The 12,158-nt window shown below is 38.4% G+C and overlaps 2 protein-coding genes across 4 annotated transcripts; both read left to right on the top strand.

The window, feature by feature from the left end:
• Window positions 1-1,241: 1,241 nt before the first annotated feature.
• ALDH22A1 (aldehyde dehydrogenase 22A1) lies at window positions 1,242-6,088 on the top strand. 3 transcript variants are annotated; one of them, XR_016299786.1, is made up of 16 exons: window positions 1,242-1,394; window positions 1,702-1,905; window positions 2,031-2,074; window positions 2,396-2,500; window positions 2,603-2,730; window positions 2,831-2,953; window positions 3,100-3,253; window positions 3,364-3,467; window positions 3,543-3,621; window positions 3,733-3,828; window positions 3,944-4,081; window positions 4,343-4,558; window positions 4,642-4,833; window positions 5,126-5,269; window positions 5,357-5,860; window positions 5,983-6,088. XR_016299786.1 is itself a non-coding variant. In XM_089617362.1 (15 exons), the coding sequence occupies exons 2-15, from the start codon at window positions 1,794-1,796 to the stop codon at window positions 5,513-5,515; spliced, it is 1,794 nt and encodes a 597-aa protein (XP_089473488.1). In that variant the 5' UTR covers window positions 1,242-1,394; window positions 1,702-1,793; the 3' UTR covers window positions 5,516-5,873. The 3 variants fall into 3 exon arrangements, 2 of the variants coding, with proteins under 2 accessions (XP_089473488.1, XP_089473489.1); XM_089617362.1 differs by lacking the exon at window positions 5,983-6,088 and having other exon boundaries at window positions 5,357-5,873; XM_089617363.1 differs by lacking the exon at window positions 5,983-6,088 and having other exon boundaries at window positions 1,692-1,905; window positions 5,357-5,873.
• A 2,098-nt stretch (window positions 6,089-8,186) lies between these two features.
• Window positions 8,187-11,696, top strand: LOC149392682 (uncharacterized). Its single transcript, XM_089617019.1, has 3 exons — window positions 8,187-9,284; window positions 9,417-9,662; window positions 10,350-11,696. The coding sequence occupies exons 1-3, from the start codon at window positions 8,187-8,189 to the stop codon at window positions 11,694-11,696; spliced, it is 2,691 nt and encodes an 896-aa protein (XP_089473145.1).
• The last annotated feature ends 462 nt before the right edge of the window (window positions 11,697-12,158 follow it).

Genomic DNA, 12,158 nt, shown 5'->3' with positions numbered 1-12,158 from the left:
TGTAGATCTACAATGTAGAGAGGCTGCCTAAAAAATAATTCGGCGTGTGAGATTAAAATACAAACAGTGCACAAATAAAAAGAAGGGTCAAGCGGCTATATAGCCAAATAGAACTTAAACTTTTGCAAAATAGCCATAGTTTGCCAACTATAAGCAAACTAGCCCAAGTAAGATTAATCTAGGTTGGATTAAATTTAATCCCAACGAACTATAAAGACAGAATGTAAGCTCTATGAAGGCTGAATTAAAATTAATCGAGACATGATTAAATTTAGTAAAAACATGTACTCTCAATTGGCTATTTTGCTATACCTAATGAAACTATGACTATTTTGCAAAAGTCATAGTTTGAATGTGCTACTTCATAGCATTTTTCCTAAAAAGAAACCCTAGACGAGTTTTATTTAGCTAAGTAATAAAATCTTCCACGAATCTGTTAGATCAATAAACTAAATCCGACATATCTTTCTTCGAAAAACCAAAAAATATTTCTAGTTCTATTTGAATGAGAAGGACATATAACTTTAAGTGACTTAGATGTCTTAAACTACTTGTTGCAAAAAGACTTAAAACAACTTAATTATAATATTTTGCATAATTAAAAACTTTGCCTTATAAAAACCAACATAAATAAACAAAGTTATGATTAAACATAGGAAACTATATTAAATTTCAAATAGTAAAAAAGTTAGTCGAAGATATGAACGGGTATAAAATATAAATGGAACTATATAAAAATACATAAAAAAAAAAAAAAAAATTATGAATAGCACCTTGTTTTCAATTCCAAATCTTAGAATTACTTATATATATATACGCATATATATATATATATATATATATATAATTTTTAGAAGGACGTAATTGATATAAATTAAACTCCCAATCCTTAAATTATTTTACATTATCCTAGTACTTTTCGAAAAATTGACATTCGATTAAAATTATAACATAGATATACAAAATTAAAAATATAACTTTATCATTTGATGACATAACCGCTACCTTCAATTAAAATAATAGTATAAATATATGAATATTAAAAAATAAAGCCCTACTTTCATTTCCCTAATAATTTGTTTGTAGATTTAATTATTCAAAATTCATGAAAATTAATCTACTTCAACTATTTTATTTTAATAATTTATAATCATGATATAAATAACCAAAATTGAGCTGCTTTTAAATTAATTAATAATTAGGCTATATATCTATATATTTTTGCACCATAATCTAGGGTCCGAAAATGTTTTATGCTTAGCTTTCCCATATTTAGCTTCACTTCACTTTAGCTACCTATAATCACAGATTACGTAGTGAGATCGTCTCATTTCCATTTTCATTCCACACTTTCGTTTCGGTTTGGCCAGTCACTGCGTTCTCTTCTCAGACAGGTAAAACAAATTCCACGATTCGATTTTCTTTTTTCTTTTTTATTTTTCTGTTTTGCTCACATTCCTTGTTCCATTTCCTCGTTTCACAAGTAAAGAATTTTTAATTTCGTCGGCATGAATCTCATTAAATGCTTTTTATTTTCTGGTTCGTATTTAGTTTTTAATTTTGGATTGGATTCCGATGTGTTCGAGGTTAGGATTTGGATTAGTGCTTAATTAACCTTGTCGTTTAGCGCGAACAGAGATTTAAAGAGAGGACAAAGAACTTAATAGCTTTATTTATTTTTATTTTTTGAGGACTGTGTAGAGTGGAAGCGGAAAAAGAATCGGAGCTCGAGATCTATGGTGTCTGTGATTTGATCGTAATCCTGGTTCGCTGAGCAATCTTCTTCTGAAACGATGGCGTTTTGGTGGCCTCTGCTTGTTTTGGCTTTCGCTTACGCAATTTGTCGATTTCTCTTGATGCTCATTCCTCCAAACGTGCCTTCGATCGAAGTCGACGCTTCTGATGGTAAACACCGTAATATCTATAACTAAATGTGTATATATAGAGAGAGATACGATACATGTATTTATCCATGTACTTTTTTTTCGCCTCTGCGTGTGATTGCATTGAACAAAACGAAATGCATGCAGTGATGGACGACAAGAACCAGGTCCAGGAGAATAGTTTCATATACGTAAGTTTTTATTTCCTTTCAATATTTTCAGGACTTGGATTTTTTTTTTTTTGTTATTGTTGTTTTGATAATTGTTCGGTGGATTTCTCATGCCTTTTGTACTGGAAATTTTTTTTTGAGAACTTTGGGAAATGACATTGACTGTGTGAGTTACATATTACGGATTGTGTGTATTGATTTATTTCAGTCATATGGAAATAATTTGTAGTAATTATGTTCACGAGTTAACGAACTTTAGTCGAGACCTATCTCGAGCTACTTTATGTGGCAGATGGAAATTTGGTCGCGTAAAATTAATGCTGAATCTGAATTTTTCTGCAGATTCCTCCGAGAGGAAGGACTCAGCAATCGGACACGAAGGTCCAGTGCTATGAGCCCGCCACTATGAAGTACTTGGGATATTTCCCGGCTCTGACTCACGAAGAGGTTTCCGAACAAACTCTCGATTATGAGCTTCATTCGATACGTTTAATTGAATTTTGTTGAATTATGACGAGAATTCGGGTGGTTTTTTTTTCTTCTTATCAGGTCAAGGATCGCGTAACACAGGCAAGGAAGGCTCAGAAGACTTGGGAAAAGAGCGGCTTCAAGCAAAGGCGTCAGTTTCTTCGGGTACTTCTCAAGTATATCATCGAACACCAAGAGCTTATATGCGAGTAAGAATTCTGAATCATTGTAGTTTCTTCTATTTGATGTTTTGTCGGCTTTACATAAATACATACATACATAGCTCATTCGTTTTTGGGTTTTCACTAGAGTTTCTTCTCGCGACACTGGGAAGACAATGGTCGATGCCTCTTTAGGAGAAATAATGACGACATGTGAGAAGATCACTTGGCTTCTCTCGGAAGGCGAGAAATGGCTAAAACCTGAGTACCGGTATGTTTTTTCATCAAACCCCGTTATTATTTTATTTATTTCTTTATTTATAATGTTGTTCATTTGTACTGGAAATTTTGGTTGATAACAATGTGTCTGAGTCAATGAATGTATTCTCGTTTCCATTACTCTTAATATCTCTGCAGATCTTCGGGAAGGTCAATGATTCACAAGAAATCCAGAGTGGAATTTCACCCACTCGGCGTTATTGGCGCCATTGTTTCATGGAACTATCCTTTCCATAATATTTTCAATCCCATGCTCGCAGCTGTGTTCTCTGGCAACAGTGTTGTAATTAAGGTACTATATATTTTTGTTTATTTATTTATTTAGCTTGTTCTCTCCTTTTCTGATCAAATTGGTAGTTATTTATACGTCGACGAAGATTCACACTTGTGCTTGTTTTGCAGGTTTCAGAGCATGCAAGTTGGTCTGGATGCTTTTACTTTAGAATAATCCAATCCGCCCTCGCTGCAGTGGGAGCTCCAGAGAACTTAGTTGACATTATCACCGGGTACTAAATATATATCCTTTGTTTTTATTTATCATCATCTTATATGTTAATCCACTTGTTCTTTTATCCTCGCAGGTTTGCCGAAACAGGAGAAGCGTTGGTGTCGTCAGTCGACAAAATCATATTTGTTGGCTCACCGGGTGTGGGTAAGATGGTATGAATTTTACATTGTTTCTTGTATATATTTTATAATTTTTTTTATAAAAAAATATTCGGTTTTGAAACTTTTGTACCCAACAATGACCATGGTATTTTTTGGGCGCAGATAATGAGAAATGCTTCGGAGACACTCATACCAGTCACTCTGGAACTTGGTGGGAAAGATTCATTTGTTGTGTGCGAAGATGCTGATGTGGAACATGTATAATTATATCCTTCTGATACTATTTTGTGTAATTATACATTGGCTTTCTCACACAAGCAGTTCTCATCTATGTCCTCTTATCCCTGGCATTGAATTGAAAATCTCCATACAGGTCGCACAAATCGCAGTCCGGGGCGTTCTTCAGTCAAGCGGACAGAATTGTGCCGGGGCAGAGAGATTCTATGTCCATAGAGACATTTACTCTGCCTTTGTTACTGAAGTTGCTAAGATCATAAAATCCGTTTCAGCTGTAAGTATGACAAACTCTAATAATTACCAATTTCGAACTAGATTAGACAACGTTCTACTATGGATCCCATGATGTATTTACCGTAGGAAGAGTTGTAGAAATACCTCATTCGAAGATACTAATTTTCTGAATATCTCAAATTGTCAAACCTGTAAATTAAACTGTAAATAAGGAAAATACTGTAAAATGTAGTGTGTGATGGAATAAAAAGGTGATGAGGTAAGAACGAACCGGAGGTAATTTCTTCTTTATAAATTGTAGGGCCCGCCGCTCGGTGGAAGGTACGACATGGGAGCGATATGCCTGCAAGAGCATTCTGAGAGGCTTCAGAGCCTTGTGAACGACGCGTTAGACAAAGGAGCGGAGATCGTGGCTCGTGGCAGCTTTGGCCACATCGGAGAAGGCGCGGTGGACCAGTTTTTCCCGCCCACCGTGCTCGTGAACGTCAAACACTCGATGAAGTTGATGCGAGAAGAGGTTATTTAAAATTTAATCGTTAATGGTCTCCTTTAATGTAAAACACGTGTATCTCGTTTTGTAAGTTTTTTTTTTCGTTTCAGGCGTTCGGACCGATCATGCCGATCATGAAGTTCAGTACCGACGAAGAGGCTGTGAAGCTCGCCAACGATTCGGCGTACGGTCTCGGCTGTGCGGTCTTCTCCGGAAGTCAGAGACGGGCAAGAGAGATCGCGTCTCAGATTCGGTGCGGCAACGTCGCAATCAACGATTTCGCATCGACTTATATGTCTCAGGTATGTCATTATCCCAAAGGATCTTGTGAGTATGTTGTTGGATTTTCAGTCCTTGAACTATTGATTTTGTAGCATTTCATAGTTTCAAAAAAATATAAAATTGAAGTAACTCTGTGATTTTCGGGGAGGGAATTATAAAATACTAAAAATGCTACTAAGTCAATAGGTCAAGGACCATATTGCTTAGAATATTAGTTCAGGGACCAAAATGCCACTGTTCCAGGGACTGTTTGTGCAATGAAGCTTATTTTTTATTTTTTATTTTTCCTTCTTCTTCTTCTTCTGCTGTTAGTCCTTGCCATTCGGGGGTGTAAAAGACAGTGGATTCGGAAGATTCGCGGGTGTGGAAGGTCTTCGAGCGTGCTGTCTCGTGAAAGCAGTGACGGAGGATCGATGGTGGCCGTACATCAAAACCAAGATCCCGAAGCCAATTCAGGTATATATATACGATACATATATATATATATATATTAATTATATATTCTAACCAAATAAACCAAACCAAATGGTGTTATAATTGCAGTACCCAGTTTCGGAGAACGGTTTTGAGTTCCAAGAGTCGCTAATTGAAGCTTTGTACGGCCTCAACATCTGGGACCGCCTCCGAGCGCTGGTCAACGTTTTGAAGATGCTTTCGGAGCAACAACCCGTCAACAACACCACCAAGAGAAGAGCCGACTGAGAGATTCCCTATTTTTCATATTAACCGAGGCCGTTTGTGGCCTTAGTGTTTCATCCAAAAAAAACTTTTGACCATCGGGGTTCTAACTTTTAATATGGTGTTTTGATTACGTTTCCTCTCACGTTATAGTAATCGCCATCCATTGATCAAATCGCTATAATCCACGTCAGAAATGAGAATAATCTCTTGCTTATTGCCGAGGATAGAGATTTGGCGTCTAATTTTATGTAAAATGGTCTGCGAACGGGGTAAGCGCATTTCATAGCGCTCTTCGCAAAATTTTATCAGATCAAATGGATCAGTGGTGTACCCTTGTGGAAGTGGAACTATAAGATCCTTTCTCAGGTGATTTTTTTTTCTTTCTTTCTTCTAAAGATCGATTAAATATATTGAAGTAGTAGGTTTGATAATTTACGAATCTTATCTCCGTCTTTTTGTTCCCTAACGTTGCTCGGTGATGCTTTTAGTAAGCGTGCTAGAGGCAAGGATAAAGTGGTGGGAAATTTTAGCAAAGTTGAAGACTAGTCGGTAGTTCATTATTTTTTGGAAGCAAATATTTATGGAATCTGTAACTATCTCAAAATGGATAAAAAATATGGTTCTTTTACCTAAGCATTTGATGTCATTTGCAATACCCCAAGATTTAAATATTCGGATAAAAAAATGTTTATTTATACTTACATGTACTACATAATGTCAAACCTGCTTTGTTATGGCTAATATTATCTTCCTTCTATCGTCACTCACTCACCGAATAGTATGAAAAAGCGCTTATTTTTATTTTTTATTTTTTTTAATGCAAAGACGAAAGTTTGAAAGAAGGGCATGCTAAGAAATGCACATAGGGAATAAGAATGAGAATGAAGATATTCATAAGAAAATGTACAACACAGTCTTCTTCGAGGTAAGCCCGTTTTTATGGAATGAAGAGCTTTTGTCGGCCCAATAATAACCAAACGGACTAAACTCAATCTTAATTTTGTATACATTATTCAAAACCCGTGGCAAAACTGAGACAAGGAAGAAGAAACATTCTCTCATATTAGCAATGTTGGTCGAAGAAAACGACGATCTTTTATCTGAAATTTGTCGACCACGCGAGGTATATGATATCTCCGGATTTTGAAGATGGAGATTCCGATCTGAACAAAAAACAAATTACGAACTTCCAATTTTTTGTAATGTCACTTCCGTTTTCTATTAACAAAATAGTCTCTTTAAAATGCCACATAGGCTAACGAAATGTCACCTCCGTCGATCAACTCTTTAAAATAAATATTCATCAATCTAATAGCATTAGATATAAGTATTAAAATAAAGTTGTTAACATGTAATACATCTAGTTCGTGACACATGTGTCACGAAGTGCATCTAGTTCGTGACACATGTGTCACAAATTGGATGCACTTCGTCACCTGAAAAACTTATCGTTGAAATAAAACAAAAACTCTATTTTTGGCAAAGTAATCACTCAGAAATGCATTTGAATCACTTTCAAATGGAAGGAAATCACTTAAACTAGTTTTTATTTCTTAAAAGGACGACGAACTAACCCAAATATGTTGGAAGAATTTTTGGATCTCGACCCAAACCTCCCGAGCAAGGAAGAAGACGCCCCAAACCCGACCCCACGCTGAGACAATGACCAACGAAGAAGATGAGCAGATTTATTTCAAATTTAGACTATAAATTAGGTTTAGTATTCAAACTTGGAAAATGTGACCAAAATCTCTTATTCAAATGAAAAAACGAGCTCTCTTGCGATATTATGACCAGCTACATCTGTAAATTCCGGCAAGCCTCGTGAAGAAAGATTTCGGCGAGCTGCCGGAATGAAAAGTGTGTGATGAGGGATGCGCGTGACGGAAGAAGTCAAGCAAGAGAGAAACCAAAATGAAAAGAAAAATAATAGGAAATATTGGTTGAGAGTAGTTGGGGAAATATTTTTTTCTCTCACACGTGGCTATTAACAATTCCTTCCCACACCTCTTATATGGCTGCTCAATGAAAGACACGTGGCTATTAACAATTCCTTCCCATACGCTTCACTCTCATTTCGGGTCTGAGCTTGAGACCTTTCCGTTTCTTCACCGTTTCTAATTCTTTCATTAGCTGATTTTGGGTCTCAGTCCACTCTATGTTCTCTTCAAAGAAATTCTTCATCCTTAGTTCTTCGATCACTACCTCTTTCTCTTGTTCAGCTAAGCTCCGAGTCTTTCCATTTGGGATTTCCTCTCAGTCTCTTCTTCTTTAGACCCAGGAATCTCATATCTTACTTATAGATTTCCGGAGTTGTTATGTTCAGTCTTATCTCATTAAGTTTGTTTCCTAGTCTTTAGGGTTAGTTAGAATAAATAGCTTGGTTGTTAAGCTACCTATTTTTATGTGATAAGGTTTATATTATTTCCGATTGTAACTAGTATAAAACTGATCGATTTGATCAAGTTAATGACATTGAGAATTACTCCAAAATCTCTCTCACAATTCTACATGGTATCAGAGCAGTGTTAAACATCCGATCAAAATGACAAAGTATGGTCAAGCCCACGCACTTGCCTCTTCGTCTGAAACACCAACCCTAAACACATCCATTGCCGACCAAAACCCATACTCCATCACCAGTCACAAACTAAATGGCCAAAATTACCTTCAATGGTCCTAGTCTGTCCAAATGTTCATCTTTGGTCGCAGCAAAGACGATCACCTCACCGGAGAAGCCAAGGCGTCGAAGACGGATGACCCTAAATACAGAACATGGAAGGCCGAGAATAGCATGGTCATATCGTGGTTGATCAATTCCATGACACCGGAGATAGGAGAAAACTTTCTTCTCTATGCAACTGCCTCAGAAATCTGGGAATCGGCTCGAGTCACATTCTCAAATTCTGAAAACACATCTGAACTATTTGAAAATGAGAATCTCCTTCACGACTTAAAGCAAGGAGATTCCTCAGTTACTCAATATTATAGTAATCTAACAAGGCTTTGGCAACGTATTGATGTGTATGATCAACACAGGTGGAGTTGTCCTGAAGACTCAGCTCTCTACACGAAAATCTTGGAGACAAAACGTGTTTTCAAACTCTTATCAGGCCTCACCACGGAGCTAGACGAAGTGAGGGGGAGAATCTTGAGCATCAAGCCACTACCATCTCTCCGAGAAGCATTCTCAATGGTCAGGCATGAAGAGAGCCGCCAGAAACTCATGATGACAAGCCATCTCTCTTCATCACCAAATCTTCATGATAGCTCGGCGCTGATTGCTCATGAAGAATCACAAGCCTTCATCGCCAAGGCTCCCTACAACAAGGCCAAGAAGGGATGTCCCTACTGTGATCACTGCAAGAAATCCGGGCACACACGAGAGACTTGTTGGGAAATTCATGGCAAACCAGCCAACTGGAAGCCATCAAGGTACTCCAAAGATCAGGACACTCAAGCCAACTCAGCCTCAACCAGTCCTTACAGTCCTGAGCAATTGGAGATGCTCTCCTGTCTTATCCGGAAGGCAACTCAACCAGATGATTCATCCCCTACCTCAACCGGATTAATGGCTCAAAGAGGTACTCTCACTCAAGCTATTAAAGCCTTAACAGCTTTTCACGTGACTACAAGTCTCTCCAGTGTGTGGATCATGGATTCTGGTGCATCGGATCACATGACCAGCAATCACAATCTCTTCACAAATTACACACCAAGTGATGAGTGCTTGTATGTCACCATAGCTGATGGCTCAAAGACATTAGTAGCAGGGAGTGGATCTATAAAAGTCTCTCCACAACTCACACTAAAATCAGTCTTGCATGTGCCTCAATTACACTGCAATCTTCTTTCAGTTCACAAAGTGATTAAGGATTCATGCTGTCTAACCATTTTTGATGAAATGTCTTGTTCTATTCAGGGAAAGAGCTCAGGGAAGACGATTGGCAGTGCTGAGATGTGTGGTGGTCTATACCTACTCAAGACCAACTCAGACTCCCACAAAGTAGCCTCAACCTCAATCTTGCAGAATAAGTCAACCTCTTCTCAACAGGATAGGGATATCATGATGAATCACTATCGGCTAGGCCATCCAAATTTCGTGTACCTCAAGAAACTGTTTCCAAAGTTATTTATCAATAAAGATGCAAGCTTATTTCAGTGTGATGTGTGTCAGTTATCCAAGCATACTCGTAGCACCTATAGTCCTAGGAAATACAAACCCTCAAAACCTTTCTCTACCATACATAGTGACATTTGGGGTCCTTCACGTGTGAAAAATGTAAATGGTGCTAGGTGGTTTCTATCCATCATTGATGATCATACTAGTCTTAGTTGGGTATATCTCATGAAAGAAAAATCTGAGACTAGCTCAATCATAATACAATTCCATAAAATGATTAAAAACCAGTTTGCATCAGAAATTCAGATTGTACACTCAGATAATGCCAAGGACTACTTTAATTCTCAACTCAACCAATATTTCCAAGAACATGGCATCATTCACCTTAGTTCATGTGTCCAGACCCCTCAGCAAAATGGAATAGCAGAGAGAAAGAATAGGCATTTGTTAGAAGTAGCTAGGACTCTCATGTTCACATCTCAGGTGCCTAAATACCTTTGGGGAGAAGCCATTTTAACAGCCACCTATCTGATCAATAGAATGCCTTCTAGGGTCCTCAAATTTCGAACCCCTTGTGAAGTCCTCTATGAGTCATTTCCTAGCACCCAGCTCATATCTACTATCTCACCAAAAATCTTTGGATGCTCAGTTTTTGTTCACATATATGATCACAGTAAGTTGGATCCTAGGTCCATAAAATGCATCTTTATTGGTTATTCATCTACTCAAAAGGGGTACAAATGTTACTCACCACAAACCAAGAAAACCTACATATCCTATGATGTAACATTTCATGAAAATATTCCCTACTTTGCCAAGCCTGAAAACCTGACCACACTATCTCATGAAAACCAAGATCCAAACACAACCCTTGAGTCAACAAGCCTCTCAGAAACTATACCTGATCCATACACCGAGCAAATCCCTGTCCAAACTGATCCTCATCCTGACCAATTGCCTCAAGATGACCACACAATTCAGCATCTCCATGAAGCCTCTCCGACTCAATCCCTGACGAGAACAGATGAGTCAAATCAAGGTAACATGAGTCCTGAGTCACCTACACTGATTGATACTAAGTGTGTGACAGATGAGCGTGATCGTCCAATTGCCTTGAGAAAGCCAGCACGTGCCTGTGGTCCTTATCGACTTCAAGATTTCATATACTATGGAAATCTGTCCACACAATACCGAGCATTCGTGACTAAGTTGGATCAAGTCTCTATACCAACCACAATACAAGAAGCTATGACAAGACCTGAGTGGAGACAAGCTGCAAATGAAGAGATCAATGCACTCAAGAAGAACAAGACATGGAGTATTGTGGACCTGCCAAGAGGAAAGAAAACAGTAGGGTGCAGATGGTTATTTACCGTGAAGTACAAGTCATATGGCACTATTGAGCGATATAAAGCCCGGCTAGTTGCTAAAGGCTACACACAGTCCTATGGGATCGATTACCAAGAAACCTTTGCTCCGGTGGCTAAGCTAAATACAATCCGAGTGATAATGTCCATCGCAGCTAACTTGGATTGGCCACTACTTCAGTTAGATGTGAAAAACGCCTTCCTCAACGGCACTCTTGAAGAAGAAGTCTACATGGACTTGCCTCCAGGTTTTGAAGGGAACAGGTCGAAACATTCAGTATGTCATCTCCACAAATCCCTCTATGGACTCAAACAAAGCCCAAGAGCGTGGTTCGACCGCTTCACTCAAGTCCTCAAATCCTGTAAGTACTCTCAGAGCCATGCTGATCATACATTGTTCACAAAACACTCAGACCAAGGAAAATGCACGATCTTGAGTGTTTATGTGGATGATATAATTCTTACTGGGGATGATCATGAAGAGATACTAAAACTCAAGGCAGTCCTGGCAACCGAGTTTGAGGTGAAAGACCTTGGAGAACTCAGGTACTTCTTGGGAATGGAAGTGGCTCGATCTAAGCTCGGAATCACAGTGTCACAAAAGAAATACATACTTGATCTACTCAGAGAGACATGTATGATTGGCTGCAAACCCTCAGACACACCAATGGATCCTACAGCTAAATTGGGTAAGAGACAGTCTGAGACATGAGTGGACAAAGGCCAATATCAAAGACTTGTTGGAAAACTTATTTATCTGGCTCACACTCGACCAGATATAAGTTTTTCAGTGAGTATGGCTAGTCGGTTTATGAATGATCCCTCTGAGGAACACCTAGAGGCTGTGATGAGGATCCTCAGATACCTCAAATCCTCACCAGGAAAGGGATTACTATTCAAGAAACACAACTGCCGTGAGATTCAAGTCTTCACCGACGCTGACTGGGCTGGATCAAAGACTGCTCTCGATCCACTTCAGGCATGTGCTCATTTGTATGGGGAAACCTTGTCACGTGGAGAAGTAAGAAACAATCAGTGGTGTCAAGAAGCAGCGCAGAGTCAGATCTACGATCACTGGCTCATGGAGTATGTGAAGGGATTTGGCTGAAGAAATTACTTAAAGACTTAAAGGTTCCAGTCAATGGTCCTGTGAAAATGCTATGTGACAATAAGT

The sequence above is a fragment of the Urtica dioica genome, chromosome 6, assembly GCF_054948205.1.
Source record: "Urtica dioica subsp. dioica isolate 48M chromosome 6, U.dioica_male_clone48M_v1_H2, whole genome shotgun sequence".
Taxonomy (NCBI): domain Eukaryota; kingdom Viridiplantae; phylum Streptophyta; class Magnoliopsida; order Rosales; family Urticaceae; genus Urtica; species Urtica dioica.
This window is presented reverse-complemented; position numbering and strand designations above follow the sequence as displayed.